At 44.6% G+C, this 17456-nt stretch overlaps 1 protein-coding gene across 3 annotated transcripts in view; it reads left to right on the top strand.

Moving 5' to 3' along the window:
• LOC122416189 (acetylcholinesterase-like) overlaps window positions 1-17456 on the top strand; it is a 75933-nt gene that overhangs the window by 34232 nt on the left and 24245 nt on the right. For all 3 annotated transcript variants that reach the window (XM_043428920.1, XM_043428921.1, XM_043428919.1), the window contains exons 2-6: window positions 7390-7689; window positions 14460-14861; window positions 15239-15469; window positions 15921-16212; window positions 16460-17095. In XM_043428920.1, coding sequence (XP_043284855.1) covers window positions 14474-14861; window positions 15239-15469; window positions 15921-16212; window positions 16460-17095 — 1547 coding nt within the window. In that variant the 5' untranslated portion in view covers window positions 7390-7689; window positions 14460-14473. The remainder of the gene's footprint in view (window positions 1-7389; window positions 7690-14459; window positions 14862-15238; window positions 15470-15920; window positions 16213-16459; window positions 17096-17456) is intronic.

Here is a 17456-nt window from a genome sequence, read left to right as displayed (position 1 = left end):
TTTCAATTAAATTCTTTCACAGTCTCGCGCATTCCGGGGCTCTTGTGAAAAATATAATGAAAATACGTGCTGGCCGTGGGGAAGTACCGTGTGCTTTGGTAACCTCCATTCGGTCAACCGATCGCTCACACTCTCGAAATACCATCGAAAATGATGCCTCCGTGCACGCTTCGCTAAATCGAGGTTTATCGCTAGCACATATTTTACTGCTGATTTAAAAAAAAAAACATAATGCTGCAATCACGTTAAACGAATCTCTTGTGTGAGTGGGCGGCACTAAAAATTGCGTTTTCTGTCGAGCTGGAATAGCACCGTTTCGGAAGCACTGAAATTTCATTTAAAAAATGACTTTTTTCCAGTTTTTCGAATTTCTCATTCATTTCTTTCCAGACAAAATGATATTCTTTCCCATCATTTTTTTCTTCTTCGAGCATATTCGCTGCTTCGTCGACGGAATTGTCTTTTTACAATATTTTTCTCAGATTACGTTTTCGTTCCCGAAGAATTCGGAATCTCCGGCGCGCACCGATTTCAAAAACTTTGAGTCCGGCGTCCCTAAACAAGACTTCCGGTTGGACCTATCCGAAGAAAGTTTTAAAAAATGATTCCAGCTGCTGAAGATTCATAAACCAGAATCGAGTAGAACTTTCGGTCGGGAAGAGTCTTGAGTGAGAGGAAATTGGGCTGCTCTACGTTGAAGCGCGTTAATTCAGCGAAGCTGCATATTCGCGCGTCGTGCATAGCGCACGTTTCCGCTAGTTTTTTCTTACGCCCCGGGGCGCTTGCTGGTGCTTTTTCGTCCTCACTAGCGTCGATCGATCGAATAAAAACCCGGCGGCAAGTTCCGCGCGCGGAGCTTGAGCATTCCCAATTGATTTACCGCAAACAAAAACAACTTTTGAAACGGTCTCCTTCTCTCTTCCTCCCGCTCTCCAACGGGGTAGAATCGGCGGGGGCTGCGAGGGAGGCCTCATCTACACCAACACCGACTGGAATACCATCAATAGAGAACGGCATAGTTCGATGGTACATTATACATAAACATATACTGTACATTTCGAATTTATACGTGTATATACACCGAGAACGTATCCGCGTGTACGGGGATTCGCGGCGGGGATGTGGAGCTCTCGAGCCGACGACCTTGACCGGAGCAGAATGAAAGAGAGAGAGAGAGAGAAAGAGAGAGGGTGAAAGAGAGAAAGAGGATCCGTGTGGGGTGGTGGTGGATCGACGAGCAGCCAGGGTAAATCGCGGCCGACCTCGTTCAGCTTTAGCTTTCTTTTTCTCTCGTGTTTTATTTTTTTATTTTTTTTTTAATTTTTTGTTGTTTCATTTTTTTCCAATTTTTATTTTTTACTTTTTTGTTTTATTTATCGAATGAAACGTATAGATAGAATTTTCACTGGTTCGGTGTATCGTAACGTAGCGTGGAGCAGTGTAGGTTCAAACTCGTGTGGAAAGGAGTATTCGTGTGTACCGCTCGTTCCAGAAGTCGTGGGGAGCTCGTGCGAGCACGGCTCGTCGGCGATATGTCTTTAGAAATTGGGCATTTTCTCCCATCCGAGCGATTCAGCGCTGAAAATTATTAAGGGGGAATCGTGTTTGGGGTCGGACTCGAGTTTGTTGGGGTTTTCGTGAATTTGGCATGTTCGTTTAAAAGAAAGGGACACGAATGCATCGTTATTGAACTCGGGGAATAATGCTGGGTGAATTGAACGTTGGCGGGCAGACGATTGATGAGGATTTTTGATGGGGACTTTTGGGAACGACGTTTCGTGCTTTGGCTTTTGACCCGGTGAGTGCACTTGATTTGTAATTGCCGAATGCACTTGATTTGTAATTGATCGCTGAGCGAAGGAGACACTGAACAGTTCATGGCACACGTATGATATAAAACGCGTGTCACGCGATCGAGACGGTCGACGATGATGGGAACATCAATTCGTCCAAAGTAATGAACACGAAAAAGGACTTTTTCAATTTTTATTGGCTTGTGGTTTATTCAATTGTAGCGATTAAGTGATTTCCGTTCAGGAATTGAGCCACTCAAAAAAATGTTCAATTCTCCCTCACCGTCGTGCCTCAGAAACACCCTGGAAACATGTCCCAAAAATCATTCAAATTATCGTTAATGATAAGTCAAAAAATATATGGTTACAATATTTTACTAAAATTTCAGAATGGCTCGTGCATTTTGAAATTTTCCATATTTTTATTCCTTTTGCATACGCCCCTGCTAGAATACATTTTCATGCCGTATGCGCGAATACGAGCTTTCAAATGAACGCTCAGAAGCGCGTGAATCGTGGCAACACTGTACACGGGCCACTGTCTGAGACAAGCGGGGCGTCCTTAAACATAATGATGTTTGTCTCAGGCGACAACGTTGCCACGTCGCGAACCTCGGAATTCTCCCACTCAAATTCTCATATACGATTTTTATTGCAACAATTGTTTTCTCAAAAACTGGACGGCGGATAATGTTTTTAAAATCGTGTTATTTCGATACACATTTTTTGTTTGACTACTAGAACCAGTTTTTCGGTTTTTTATTTCTAAAATTTCCCTAAGAAATCGGGTCTTGCTATCGAGCAACCTTAATTAAAGGCAACAAAGTCTCGCTCTTCGAGTTTTCTCGTCGCTCTTCGAATGGGAGTGCGCTCACAGCACAAGCGCGGTTTTAATATTACGGGAAAATAAGAAATAACGTCTGCTCGGAATTGGAAGACGCCAGGAAAGCGACACACCTGGTGGCGCTTTAAAGAGAACTGGTAAATTAAGCTCTCACATTGGAGCTCCACGAGCCCGAAACGGCTCCATTTTCCACGAGCTAAAGGCTCCGCATAAACGCTTCAATCGTCAATTGTGTTGTGCTATACGTTATCAAAGCTTCTGTGAGATACGAGAGGCTCATTTCTACATGCCATTTCCCGACGAATCCTTTTCACGTGAAGGAGTCACGTTCACGAGCAGTGTGTGTCACACAAGCTTTTTACGTGCATTCTCGATGTTGCTTGAGCCGCGCGGCACGGCAGCATCATGCAGGGTTTATGTTACTTTGAGAATTTCGACTGCATAAAATGGGCTTTCGAACGAGCCGGGAAACGGCGCCTCCGTAAACGCTGTAATTGAAAAAAATATTGCGCGCAATAATGTGCTGGGGAATATGAGAAAAGATATTTCAAGTTTCTACGGCCCGAAAATACGAGCGCAACGATAATAAAAACAAAAAAAACTAGGAAACATTTTACTTTCGTAAATCTCACTCTACAGGAATTCCTTTCGTGGTTAAAAATTCTATTTTCCATATTGGATTTCTTTCCGTCCTCGTGCCTCGGAAAACTTGCAAAATTACGATCTTTCAAAACTCTTTTGCTACGAAGTCGCATGGCTGCATGTTTACCCACAATTCTTTGCAACGAAATGCTGCTGACTCGAAAAATATGGCTTGACGTTCCAAGCGAACGACCGCGCAGAAGTGCTCGGTTCCAATGATCTCCCAAGTTTCGAAGCTCCTCAAAAAATATCGCGGAAAAATTCTTCCTCCCGATTCTCACTATGAAAAATATCGAAATCCTCGTCGCTTTTGACGGAAATATTTCAATCGAATCTCCGATAAATTCCATCAGTCCCCGACCACTCGAATCGATCGATCTTGATAATCGAGGGATATTATGAAACGAGGTAAATCGATGCGCGAGAGAGTTTGATGTGAAAAGTGATAAAAAAAAAGAGACGGAGGAAAATTGAGTTCCGCGTTAATCGAAAATCAGGTCGAAATGATCAGTGACGCTCGCGACACGGTTATTTCTCGTTTTTTTTTTTTTTTCAAGCTTTTCGCCTCCCCGTTATCGCGAGAACGTCGAGTCGCGCGATCCTCGCGTGATTAATCCGTTAATAATGGACGTTGTACACATGGGCGCAACGAAAACTCAAGCATACGTTCGCTGCTGGGGAGCAGACCGCGACTCGACTTATCGGAGGGATCTCCGCTTGATTTAGTAACGGGCTGTAAATCTTGGTGTGTACGAAGCTACTGTCACATACATGTATAATGTACTGCTCAATTTCCATAATCGACAGTGTGCGTGTCCGTGAATAGGCGCGTGTGAATTATCGTTTCTTTAGGAATTTTCCCAAATGAAGTGTACGCTTCTCGATCGCTGAAAACGCGATTCCTCGTAGCCGCATGCAGTCGATGAAATCCGTCAGTTCTACGGAGGTCTAAAAATGAGGGCAGATCGAAACTTGCACTTTCGACATCGAGAATTCTTGCCTTTCCGCAAAAGTGTCTGGCACTGCTTCAAATTTTCAGAAACAACGCTCGTAGCGAGCAAACTTTTAACCGCGGAGTTGAAAAAAGGGCTTTGATTTTGAGCGAAGCGCGCTGTTTTTTGGAGGTCTTTGTTGGAACATTAGCTCGTCTGTCGTAAGTCCGAGGGACAGACATTTGATTAGGATTCTCGCGATGCTGTTATACACGAGAGGTAATAACTCTCCCTGCCTCGTCGACTCCCGTCCCTCTCTCCCTCTCTGTAATAACGGAGGGTCTGCATATGCAGTGAACCGGAACGAAACTCCAACTCCTTTTGGCATATAAACATGGTTATACGCGATCGTATATGTGCATACGCGGACGAGGAAATCTGTATGTAGACAAAGGAATATATATGCGTGTATTGATAGCGCTGGGTCGACTCAAATTGCTCGGTACACTCGTGCTGGCACTTGGCATGCATGCGAATCTAGCATATGACAGCGAGCGAGCCTGCAGTTCGCCAGGTTTGCCAGGAGAGCTGAAACGGAATGGGAGAGAGCGAGAGGGAGGGACGTAGCTCGGGAGTATGTATCACCGGGTATCAGGGTTATGGATGGCCCGTGGGCACGCTAACCCAGTGACATCTCTAGGTCAGCCTCCCCCGTCTCCGCCGCTTCCTCCGGCCTCAAACTCAACCCCCGTGACTCGGCCACCCCGGTGCTGGCAGCGCAAGCCGCGCACCGAGACCGGTGCTGGTCGTTCGCTGGTGTCGAGCATCGGAGTAGGCACACATAAAAAGCCTGCTGAATGAGCCTCGTCGGGGAAGCGAACGTTTTTTTTAGTGGGAATTTCCATCGTGTTGCTTCTGAACTCGCGGCGGCCTTTGGCGCGGGCGGGATCGCGCGGCGAACCGGTTGAGGCATAGGCGGCTTGGTAGAGATTTGAATTTTTTCGAGTCAGGGTCAGGGCTCAATGAGATTCAGGACTTTTGTGTTATCATCGTGATAAACCGATCGCGGATTCACCGCATGACCTTTCACACCGCAATCTTAGCTTCGTACGATTTTTACTCCTCGCTCGCACTCTTTCTTCCTACCCCGTCCGCGGTTGAATTTGTATTCTGCGGGAGCCAAGACTCGCGAATTTCACTATCCTCCGACCTACGATCCCAAATAATTGGTAACACGATAAATAGCAGCGAGCATTTTTATCGCATTCGCTAAATCCCTCTTTTTACGGGGGCCTTATTGCCTTAAAAAATGGCAATAGCGTGTCATACCGCGTTTGGACCGGACGCCAATAACCATTCGTGCCGCAGGCTATATACTCGTGCCATAAATCGTTATACCTATTGGTGTGAAGCAATTATTGGCCACGTTGGCTTTGCGCCAATGACCAGAAATTATTGGCCTCTCGCCAATAGATGACGATCACTTGCGGCTAATTACTCGTGTCGATAACGATCGTTCGCGGAACCTCGCGTTCCGATCTTCCTCGAAGAACACTCGTCACAGGGATGAAGAAAGGAGAAAATCAAATTATACCATTCGGTGTGGCAGTTGCAAATTATCCCAATAAATCGATCTCAATTCTACATTTTTTTTCTCCATTAATTTTTATCTCCTCTACCACTCTGTTCGGAGAAGAATAAATTTTTATTGAATTATTTGCTCAACTATTGTGGTTTACTTTTCCTTGATAGCCGATCCGAATAAATTCCGATTTGGCCTGACTCGCCTTGTTCGACGAAAAATCGTTCTTTTTCAATGAATTTTCTAAAACGCTTTCGAGTAGTAAGACAAAAAGTGTCCAAACGATGCCTCTCCCTCAAATTGGCACGAGCTCGAGCCCTCGTGTATGTTTCTGGATAAATATTAACGCGCGCTCGTCAACGTGTGCATCGAGTGTTTGACTCGTTTGTTGTCACTCTCGTGAAAAGACAGAGAGAGCCAGAGCAGGACTGCGGAGGGCCGCGACGAGTTGGAGAGGATCGCGAGAGAGCACAGCTGCATTCTCGAAGCTAGAAGTGATGCGCTGTCTTGTCTCGAGAGACAGACACGAACTTATCGAGAGTTCGAGATTCAAGGGGATGCAAATAAGACGAATGCGCGCTCCCTCTCCTCTACTTTTCTCTTCCATTGTCTGCAAAGAGGAAAAAATAGAGAAAGGGAGGGAAGAAAAAGCGAGGAGGATTCAAAACGAAGATCGCGAGAGCGACGAGGGAGGAAAGAAACGAGAGCGAGGGAGAGCCAGCTTGAGAGCAGATCTCCGATGCTTTTCCGAGAAATGCACCGCGCATAGACGCGCGGTAAAGTCGAGGTAACGAGCCGGCACGACGGGTTAATTCCCCATCGGGATCGACTCCATTAATTCCACCACAATGGAGCAACCCTTTCCTTTCCTCCGTCGACTCTCTGAGAAACAACAGTGAGAAATCAAGGACTCTCCTCGTATTTATCGTGCAAAAATTCTACTGATCATTCTCACGAGCTACTCGAATATGTGTGTTCAACCAAACGCATATTAATTAGCCGGAAAATGAATTATACTTCTGTTCCCTTAGTCATTATTAATTAGTTACGGAACATTTTCTCCTTTTATTCTCCTTCTCATTATTTCTGACAGCATTATTTCATAATGTCAACGAAGACATTTTTGTCGATATACTGTAGCATTTTATAGCGTAAAATAAAAACACTTGGACGTTAGAAACTGTAACGAAGATTCGAACCCGTGGGAAGAGAGTTATGTGAACCGTTGCAGATTTTTACCGAAACTTTGACCCCGCGAACTTCATTACTGTTGAATCCTGTGCACTGAACTTCGGACATTTGATCGATCCGGTACCCATTCGAGCCACTTAATTAAATCCTCGCTTGATAAACTCAGTCGAAGATAAATATATGAAAGAAAAAAAAAACAAAAATTCGTGTCCAATGCGAATGATGTGGTTGACAGAATTTTCACTGATGCATGAATTTTCGCATTGTGACGACTCCGATGCTGATGAATTATTAAAATTCAATGAATTTCTAACGATTCGTTATTTCGTTGAGTAAATTGAAATGTCAGTTGGTTATTTCGACAAAATAGTAACGCCTCGGTACGTTTGATGTTTGTGCTTTCAGGCAAATGATCAAGATGAGCGATGAATCGGTGATGTAGCTGATTTCCGGTAGTGAGGAAAAGTGAGAGAAGGGCCTCGTTCTTTCCCTGTCGGAGGGCAAACATCACCGTCATTCTCGGAGCATCAATCGTCGTCGTTGACAAGAGCATCAACGGAATATCGTCGCCAGCGTCGAGGCTGCGTTCGCCAGGGATCGCGACATCACGAGAGCTCGTTGAAGCTCAAGAGCAGAAAATATAAACTGCCGCGCGCTCCAAGAGCGCGTCTACGACTCATCATCCTACCCCTCGAATTGAAGAACGTGAGTATTCGTTAAATCTCATTTATAAATGACGTTTGTTCCCTGCCTTGCACCGATCGCATCGATTTCGTGAAACTTTGGACGTTCGCCACCAAGCTTACGGCATCCGGCGAATTCGTACGATCTCAACGAGAGCTGAACCATTCCGAGGCACTCACCAAAGTCCGACGCATCGAGTAAACGAGTCGAAAATTCCAGAGGCTTCTGGACGAAGAGAAACCATTAAGGAGTTTCGGTACAGGCAATACAATGTTGCCATGCTAAACCATGCTAAAAACATAAAAAATTTCAAAAAGTTTAGAATTTTATAAAATTTGGTGAACATATTCTTTAGTGCCAAATTTGGCAATACAAATTTTTTAAGATTTTTCTTCTACACAGTTATCGAGTAATTGATCACTAAAGTTCACGTGTATAAGCATAGCGTTTTCATATATATAGGTATACATTCCGGGCATAAGAAATCTGCTTTAATGCGTAATTACTCGATAACTAAGTAGAAGAAAATTTTGAAAAAAATTGTGTTTTTGCACTTGATGTTGAACAACATTATCACCAAGTTTGATCAATTTCTTAATATTTAGACTTTTGTACCGAAACTCCTTAATGAGTGCCAAATACGCAATTAAGGTCCGCGAATTCATCGTCATCGATCGATTTTTCCAAAAGTCAGGCTGCTTCGACGTCAAAACCAATCTCTCACCCCCCGACTCCGGTGTACTGAACTTTGGACAAATGTGAAGTTCGACTTCACAGTCCTCATTCGACTGCACCGGAGCAGTCCCACTGCCTCAAGTTCAATTTTATCAAGTATTCGATTTGTCACGAGTGTTTGATTCCACGGCATACAGCGGATTCCCTTGCACTCTCGAATCGTGCTAACTCAGGGAATTGGAGTGGATGAACGATACTCTGGCAAAGGTACGCTCGCTCTTCCCCTCACGAGCAACGACAGCTCCCTTTTCCACGGCTGTCAACTCTCAAAACAGCAGACAGTTTCCAACGATCCCAATGTAATCTGCTCGGTTTCCCTCGCTTTCTGGCCCGCTGCACTTCTCTGCCCAGCCCAAATCAAATATATTCTGTCTCTTCGAGCAATACGCGTTCTCCATATTGCATTATTAGGTACGTGAGAGGTCAAGCAGCCATGGATATTTGCTCGCAGTACATTCAGCCGAATCTCGATCTCCCTTCCGCCCTCGCCTCGCTCTCTCTCTATTTTCTCGCTATCCCTCTCTCCTCGGCAAGCAGTCAATATGTGTGTAGAGCATCGAGCACGTAGTTTCCTCTGTGCGGAGCGATGAGAGAGAGATCCCGAGTACGTTAACCGCAGGTACAAAGCCGGGAGCTCGTGTACACAGTCCGCTGGTCAAACGGAGTTGCTGGCTGCATACTCGTGCTTCTCTTCCGTTTGTACGAGAGAGAACAAAGCGAGAGGGGGAGGAAAATTTACTGGGTCCTGTGAAAGATCGCGTATTCCAGGGCTTCCAACAGTGTACTTTGTAGCCTTTCTATGTGTTAACAAAAGTGGCTGAATTTCTGCTATTTGTCTTTTCGTCTTTTGTCCGTGGAGCTCCGTCCATTGGGAAGTACTCGAGCAGTGATTGTCGGAGGATTCTCTTGAAATCTGTTAAAAGTATCGAGCTTCACGAAGCTTCTTGCTGCAATTCGATTTCTTCGTTCGCCGAGAGTCGATACTTCGAGAATGAAATTAACAAACGTTGAATTCCCCTGAGATTTCTCGGTGCTGGGGAAAAGATAAACTGCGATTACGAAAAACGGGGCGACGATCCAGCGTCAAGATTATCTGGGAGATTGAAAAATCTCGCGTCACCTGCCGGCTCGCTAACGTCATATTTGATCTCGATAGTTTCTTTCTTCGTCGCGTATCAGAGATGAGAAATCTGAAAGCCTGCGGTAGATTGAGATAAGAAATTCCGAGAATCGCTGATAATAATCTCGCCGAGATAATCCTTCGGAATTTCGGCTCGTACAATAGTGTGCTCCTGTTCGTCGATAAAGCGAGTACCAGTCGCGTATTATCGGAGAATAGAGATCGAGAATGTGGAAAGCTTTTTCGATGTTCCGTCGAGAGCTTGTTCGAGGCCTTTGTGACAGCCGGAATCCAGACGGACGAAAAGATCGCATTGTGTAGAAAAATCACTAATGGGTGAAGGCTGCTGCGGCTGGAAATCCGTGCGAGTCCGCGCACCGGACATTGTCCCGAATGTTGCCGATCGCTTGATATTTCTTTTGCCGTCGCGAGGAGATCCCTGTTCGCCTGTCCGCTCGTCGGTCCATCTGTCTTTCTTCGCTCCGACTTTTTCCTCCAATTCTGCTGCTGGCTCCTGATTTCCTCGTTTCTCATTCGCCCAGCAGTCGCGACGCGGGTAAGGACGAACCTACCTTTTCTCTCGATCTCTTTTCCCTCGTGGACCAACGAGGGCTGCTACGATGCTGAGGATACGCGAGGGGCGGAGAAGAGATTAAAATGCGGGGGGAGAAAGTGGCATCAAAGACCGCGAGAGAGGCTCCGCACACGTTCCTCTCGTTCCAATTGAATCGGTAAAAGAGGACACGGCGGAGACGAGGAGCAAGAGAGACGAGAGTCTCCGCGAGTGAGGAAGCCTCGTACAGTGCCTACGTACACAAGAGGAAATAAAAAGCTGCGGTACACAAAAAGCCCACTCGTACGTACGAATATATGTACAAATTCAACAATAATAACACGTACACTATTTCGCGTGCGGCAAATTGAATTCGCGAGACTCGCTCGTCCCTCGTATATCCTTTCATGCTCTTCCAACCTCGTCACTGGCGAGAGAGAGAGAGGAAAAAGGATGAAGTCGAGAGAGAGAGCGAGAGAGAGAGAGATGAGTCCGTGGAGCTTCGTTGTCGTCGCAGTTTCCACTGTACACAGAGTGTCCGAAAAAACCGCGTGCGTTTTCAGGGAAGAGGGAATGTCATGATTTTGGAAAAACGGTCGAATTTCCCAATCCAAAGTGTCGTTGCGCTCGGTTAGTTTCGGTCAATTCGGTGCTCCGGAAAAACGGGGCGAGGGTGCTCAGGCCCGAAAAGTAGTGGGCGCGAAAAGCATTTTAATTTGTCGATGCGAAAGATAGTCTCAGCAACTTTTTCTTCGGTAGAAAGACGATCGATGTCTCGTTTAATTCGAACTTTGCGAGTGATTTTTCGCGCAGACGTCATTACCGCGACACCCTTTGCGTAGAAAAGCGCGGCGTTTTGTTCGTGTTGAACTATTGCGAAACGCGACTGATTCAACTTTGGCCTCAATCACAGAGTGTTTTTATCGTAGTGCGTTCTTTGTAACGAGACACTCTCGTTACGCGAACGATGAAAGACGAGTGTGCCGCGGAGTTTTTGTGGATTATCACGACGTCCCGCGCACCCAGGATCGTTGGGAGACGACTTATTATTTCTTCACAATAATAAGCACTTGCATTCGTATTCGTGATGTTAAAAGCACGCGGCGTGTGACGAGGAGCCAGCAGGAAAGTGTAACCGTATAACAATGCTCGCGTTTACTCCTTTCATCTCGTTCTCACAGGGACTCCGCTCATTTATTTATCTACGAGACTCGATAAGGCTCTAACGCAATTTTCATCCAATTGATAAAGTCCTGAAATAACGCTCGCTGATCCGAACCGAGACGGAACGAGACACGACGAAAGAGCGAGCGAGATAAATTCCACGAAATGGAAAATCGAGGCAAAACTAGAAATAACCGCAAATAGAGCGTTTGAGAAATCGGTACGCGATAAACCATTGAAATATTTATGGATAACGGCGCGTCGGGCGACGGCTGGTCGGACCCCGTGTCTATACACACGTTTCTCCGTACCTCTGCCATCCTTTCTCCATGCATATTCGTAGATCCTGCTTTTTATTCCGAATTCAACGTCGGTATAAATTTGCATTAATTTTTTCGTTAGTATACATAATTGAGGAAACGGATAATTAGTTACTGTACGTGCAGGGGAGATCCGAAGCTAAATCGATAAGGCCATGACCGTCAACCCGTTCAATTTTCGTGTCTTTTTGCCGCACTCTGCACAGCCAGGTAAAAAAGCTCGCTCTATTTAGGAAACTTACTGAAAATTTATTCGGTTCAGTATTTTTTGGTGATACGAATTTTTTCAGTCGTCGCTGAGTCCTCCGGTGAGTGGAATTCGACCAAGAGACTTTTTGCTTCGCTTTATTTTTTGTTCGTTTTTACCCCTCAACCGCGTACACCAATAAAAATTATCGCTCGAAACAAAATTATACTGTAATCGTTGTCTTATTAAGAACATTTTGATTCACAGTCTTCCGCAAACGGTTTGAATCCCTGTATGCTTTTAAGGTAGTGGGGAGCAGAACAAAGAATTTGAGCCAAAGTTTGAAGTGACGGTGACATTTTAAGTTGATTTCTTGATTTGTTCGATTGTTTTTTTTTTTTTTTTCTTTATCAATTATTAGTTTTTCCTCTTTGCATAGATTCCTCAATAATTGATTTTGTCAATTATTGACAAAATTAGTACGAAAATCGACGAGATAACATTTGCGACGAGATATCAAGCGTTTGTTTAAAACTCAAAATTTGTCCTCGCGCATGCGCCATTGTCAGTTAATTTTTGTGTCGTTTTCTAACTGCGCGCCTAACAAAAGTACTGAGTAAAAATCGTATTTTGTGAATGACTGAGACTCATCGAAATTTAACGAAATCTACAAATTGTAGAAATTCTCGATAAATCGCTTATCGATCGAAATTCTCGGGTCCCTGTCCCTTTCACCAACCTCGCTTTCACTCTCTCGCTCATTTTCATCCTTCCCAGTGTACCGATAGCTTACGAACTCTGGGTACGAATCAACTTTGCATTTATATTCATTCTACGATGTTCCGGCTAATTATAGGCACCGGTCGATTTTCAATCTAATATGGTAGAATAACGTCGAGCGGGGATAAACGGGAGATGTAAATTTGTCACGAATCCCGCGGTTCTAATGAACACAGCAATTTCGCAGTTGGACGTTGTCTGATTTCTCATCAAAGGAGTATTTTGAAATTTCATTTTTGCGTGCTCAACTCCTCAGGTCGGTTCTTCTTCGCCATGTGATTTCTGCCGGGTTATCTCCATCCATTTTATCACTTTCTCGCACTATCGATAATCCGGAATCTGCATTCGTGTCATGAAGCGATTCGGCAGCTCTTGGGGGGGAAGAACGATAAAAATTGAATGAAGAAATTAATCGCTCATGATCGAATTGCGTCGAATGAAGACTTGAGGATAATAATAAACGAAATAAACTGGCGAAATGATCGTGAAAAATTTCAACGACCGAATGCCCCTCAAAAAAAGCGAGAAGGACACCGGCATGAAATCTGTGTCACTCCAATACCCCGATCCAATTTCCCATCTTATCAGGTCCGATTAATTTCGAAGGTGAGTCTGAATGAAAAAAGTCGTTAATCGCAATGGATTTTTCTACCTTCTAACACGAGATAATCGACCGTTCGTATGGGTAAAAATAAAACGAAACAAAGAACGTCAAGCGTACCGACAAGCGTGTCCCGCGATACTTTTTTTTCGTTTCGGGACTCAGACTTTTCAGTATTCCACCGGGTTGACATAGAACGACGGATAAAGACGAAAAGTGGCAGGAAAATAGGCAACTCGACGTTGAACGAATGGCAAAACGTCGAACGCGATTCTAAACCGTGGGACCTCGAGTGATATCAACGAGACAACACGACGAGAAAGAGAAAATATAGGGACTGTGTAGAAAGGACTGCAAAGCTCGTCCGGTTCGAAACAACAAAGCACAGGCTTAAAGCTCTCCTGGTTAATTAAGCTTTTAACGTATTGTCGTTGCTTCGCTACCTCTGCAAGCGAAAGGGCTAAATGGATCGGTGAAATCGGAGACGGTTCGTCGCGAATTACATTCAAATAATGTGATTTATTCGTTGGCATTTTCGTCAGCGATTATTTGAAATTTGAACGTTGCTCTCGGGAGCTGCGTTCGACAATCGAATAAAATTGTTGAATAAAACGTTCTTCATCGCTCTTGCTGATGAAATATTGCGTGGACTTTCCCATCACTCGACAAAGGGGTCACTTTCCAAATGTTCTACTTTCATTGCACTTTTCGATTGCTTGAAGATGACAGAGATGAGAGAAGAAAAGAATGCCGAGAAACTGGAACTAAGAGTGGCTACGCGAGCAGTTTCAAATATTCATCTGAATTTCGTCTCGTTCCTCGTCGTTTTATTCTTCCACTTTTTCTTCCCCTCTCCCGCTGCGACTCGTTGGAAACACACGTGATCGCAAAATAATGTAAAAAAGAGACAACGCAGAGGAGGTTGAAGATATATCGCATGCACGAATGCGGCCAGCCTCGATCCGTCCCACATTATATTTATAATTATCGACGAATGTCAGTAGCACGCGTTTAACATTACGAGGAAAATAGTGGTCAATTAGATCAAAACAATATTTATGTGAATCCGAACATTGATTTTCCGCTGCACGATTTCAGCTTCATATACTAATTTTCATATAAATTTTCATTCGAAGCAAATAATCAATCGCGATAAAAAAGTACGCGAAATTATTTCCGCGTTTTCTTTCCCACTGTTCCGACTCGTTTTAGTTTCATTTTCGTTTCTCCACTTCGCGATGAAGCGCTTTTCCTTCGATTTTTATTGCTCCATTGAACGGATTCGCTTCGCTCCATTAGCATCGATTAAACTCGACTTTCGATTGTTCCAGGCGAGGCGACGACGATGACGAGAGGTCGAAGTAGCTTCCTCAATGTGGAAGCTCTGGTTGTGTTGACGGTCGTCGTGGCCTCGAGTCTCGATCTCGGGGTGAGGTGTTCGCCCTCTCACAGGAGTAGGCACCACGCCGATTTGTCGCACGAGGATCAACAGCAGCAACAGCATCAGCAACAACAGCAACATCAACGGGATCACGAGAGAGTTATGAGGCCGAGCGACGTCGCTGATAGCGAATTGCCTCGTGCCGAGCCTTTCAGCTCTTCCAATCCAACCGACACCGATCCCCTCGTAATACAAACCAGACAAGGACGAGTCAGAGGTGCGACTCTCACCGCCACCACTGGCAAAAAAGTCGACGCTTGGTTCAGTATCCCTTACGCCCAAAAGCCCATAGGTGAGTTCGCTGCTGTCAAAATTTCCCATTTCTCCGTTCAGAACCCTCGTTTTTTATGCTTTCATCAAATGTTTTACGTTTAAAAATCTTGCTCGTCTCGGTTGCTCGCTATTAAGGACTCATCTCGTTAAGTTTATTGATTTTTCCCCATTGACCAAATGTCTGCAACATAAAAACCTTGATTCCTCGCAAAAACGAAAAAGCAACGTGAATTCCGTCAAGCACTTTTTTCATGAAAACTCTTCACAAACGTTCTTCTTTAGTTTCACACTTGGTTTCATTACTTCTCACGTTGCTCGCTCGTGCATATTTTTCCCTCGAGCAACTAATCGATAAATTACACAACACACCGGAATCAACGATACATCGTGTCCCAGGTCATCTGAGATTTCGTCATCCCCGTCCGGCCGAAGCATGGGACGGCATTTTGAATGCAACAACATTGCCAAACAGCTGTGTCCAAATACTCGACACGGTTTTCGGCGATTTTTCCGGTGCTATGATGTGGAACCCGAACACCCTATTGAGCGAGGACTGTCTGTACGTAAACGTAGTCACGCCGCGTCCTAGGCCTACTAATGCCGCCGTTATGGTATGGATTTTTGGAGGTGAGTTCGCCCCTCGTGGTCAACCGCTTTTTTGCGCGATTTTATGCGTTCTTGTGTCAGCCATTTTCATCTCTGGTAATATGCGTACGGAGATTGGATGCGGAGCAGAAAGTCCATTGTGATGGAAATTTTTTTAAAATATCGATGAAAGCATTTTTTGAGATGGTAAAAACGAAGTAATTCGGAGGGAAGTTAACGTGCTGAATTTTTTCGTGGAAAAATAACTGCGAGAATGAAATAAACTTTTGGAAGCGGGGAGGAAAAAATTAATGGAGTCAAACGAGCTCGTGGAATCGATGAAAATAATGAAAAAAAAACTGTTTTTTTTTTCATCTGATTTGTTAACCGTTTACCGAGAAGTGATCGAACTCTAATTATTCCATTAACAACGTCGAAGCGTCTATTTTCTCGATGGAATCGAAACGACACTTTTCATTCTCTTCTCCTCCAGGTGGTTTTTACTCCGGTTCTGCGACCCTCGACGTTTATGATCCGAAGACTCTCGTTTCCGAGGAAAACATTATTTTCGTTTCGATGCAATATCGCGTCGCGAGTCTCGGCTTTCTTTACTTCGGCACGGAGGACGTTCCAGGCAACGCAGGCTTGTTCGATCAAATGATGGCGCTCCAATGGGTCAGAGACAATATTGCAGCGTTCGGAGGCAACCCCGAAAACGTCACTCTTTTCGGAGAAAGCGCAGGAGCTGTTTCCGTCTCGATGCACCTGCTTTCACCACTCTCGAGGTACGAACGTGTTGGCAAATATTGCTCAATTGCAGGCCGATTTGATCGATTTTTTTTTAAATCTCCAAAATTGTAAAATTTGAGTACTCGATCCTGTTAAAAGATAAAAAAAAACTGCCACAATTCGTGAATATTGTTGGTTTTATTCGATCGATCATCAATCTCGTTTCCACCCTCGCAATTGGTCTGATTGGTGAAACATTCCACGTCGATATAACCGAGAAAAACAATTTGTTTGTGGAAACAGGCACTTGTTCAACCAAGCGATAATGCAGTCCGGTTCACCGACTGCCCCCTGGGCGATAATAACACGAGAAGAGTCGATAATGCGAGGATTGAGACTGGCGGAGGGAGTCGGTTGTCCTCACGATCGTAACAAAATTCAGGAAGTGATAGACTGCCTGAGCAAGACGGATCCGGTGACGCTCGTCAACAACGAATGGGGAACTCTCGGAATTTGTGAATTTCCATTTGTGCCGGTGATCGACGGTGCTTTCCTCGACGAGACACCATCGCGTTCGATGATAACGGCGTCGTTCAAAAAAGCAAACATCCTCATGGGCTCCAACACCGAGGAAGGCTTTTACTTCATTATTTATTATTTGACCGAATTATTCCCCATTGACGGGACCGACGACGTCAAAGTTTCGAGGGAAGAATTCGTTCGCTCCGTTACCGAATTAAATCCCTACGTCAATCAAATCGCGAGACACGCCATCATGTACGAGTACACTAATTGGCTCGATCCTGACGACCCAAACACTAATCGCGACGCCCTCGATAAAATCGTCGGTGATTATCAATTCACGTGCAACGTCAACGAATTCGCGGCACGTTACGCCGAAACGGGAAACACCGTTTACATGTACTACTACAAACACAGGTCAGGACTTTTTATTTCTTACGCTTTCACTCGATCACTTCCTTCTTTGAAGACTCACGAGCTTTTAACATTCGCCTTAGCACTCTGTTATCAAATTTAGTGCCTCGTGCCAATTTTTCTTCGTATTATCGTGTTCAGTATGAAAGATTCATGCATTTTGGATCCCATTTCGGACCCAGCGTTGTCAATTATCCGAATAAATCGTGGTGATGGAGATTCGATGAATTTTCGCCAGCACATCCGGAGCGATGTTTTCGCACAATTTATGCTCATTTTTAAAAAGTTTTTCAAAGCTTGTTTTCATTATTTGTGGAGTGACAAAAGACTATTGAAAGACAGATTTTTGTTTCGTTGTTTTTCA

The sequence above is a fragment of the Venturia canescens genome, chromosome 9, assembly GCF_019457755.1.
Source record: "Venturia canescens isolate UGA chromosome 9, ASM1945775v1, whole genome shotgun sequence".
Classification (NCBI taxonomy): domain Eukaryota; kingdom Metazoa; phylum Arthropoda; class Insecta; order Hymenoptera; family Ichneumonidae; genus Venturia; species Venturia canescens.
Note: the sequence above shows the minus strand (reverse complement) of the source record. Positions and strands in the feature narration are given on the sequence as shown.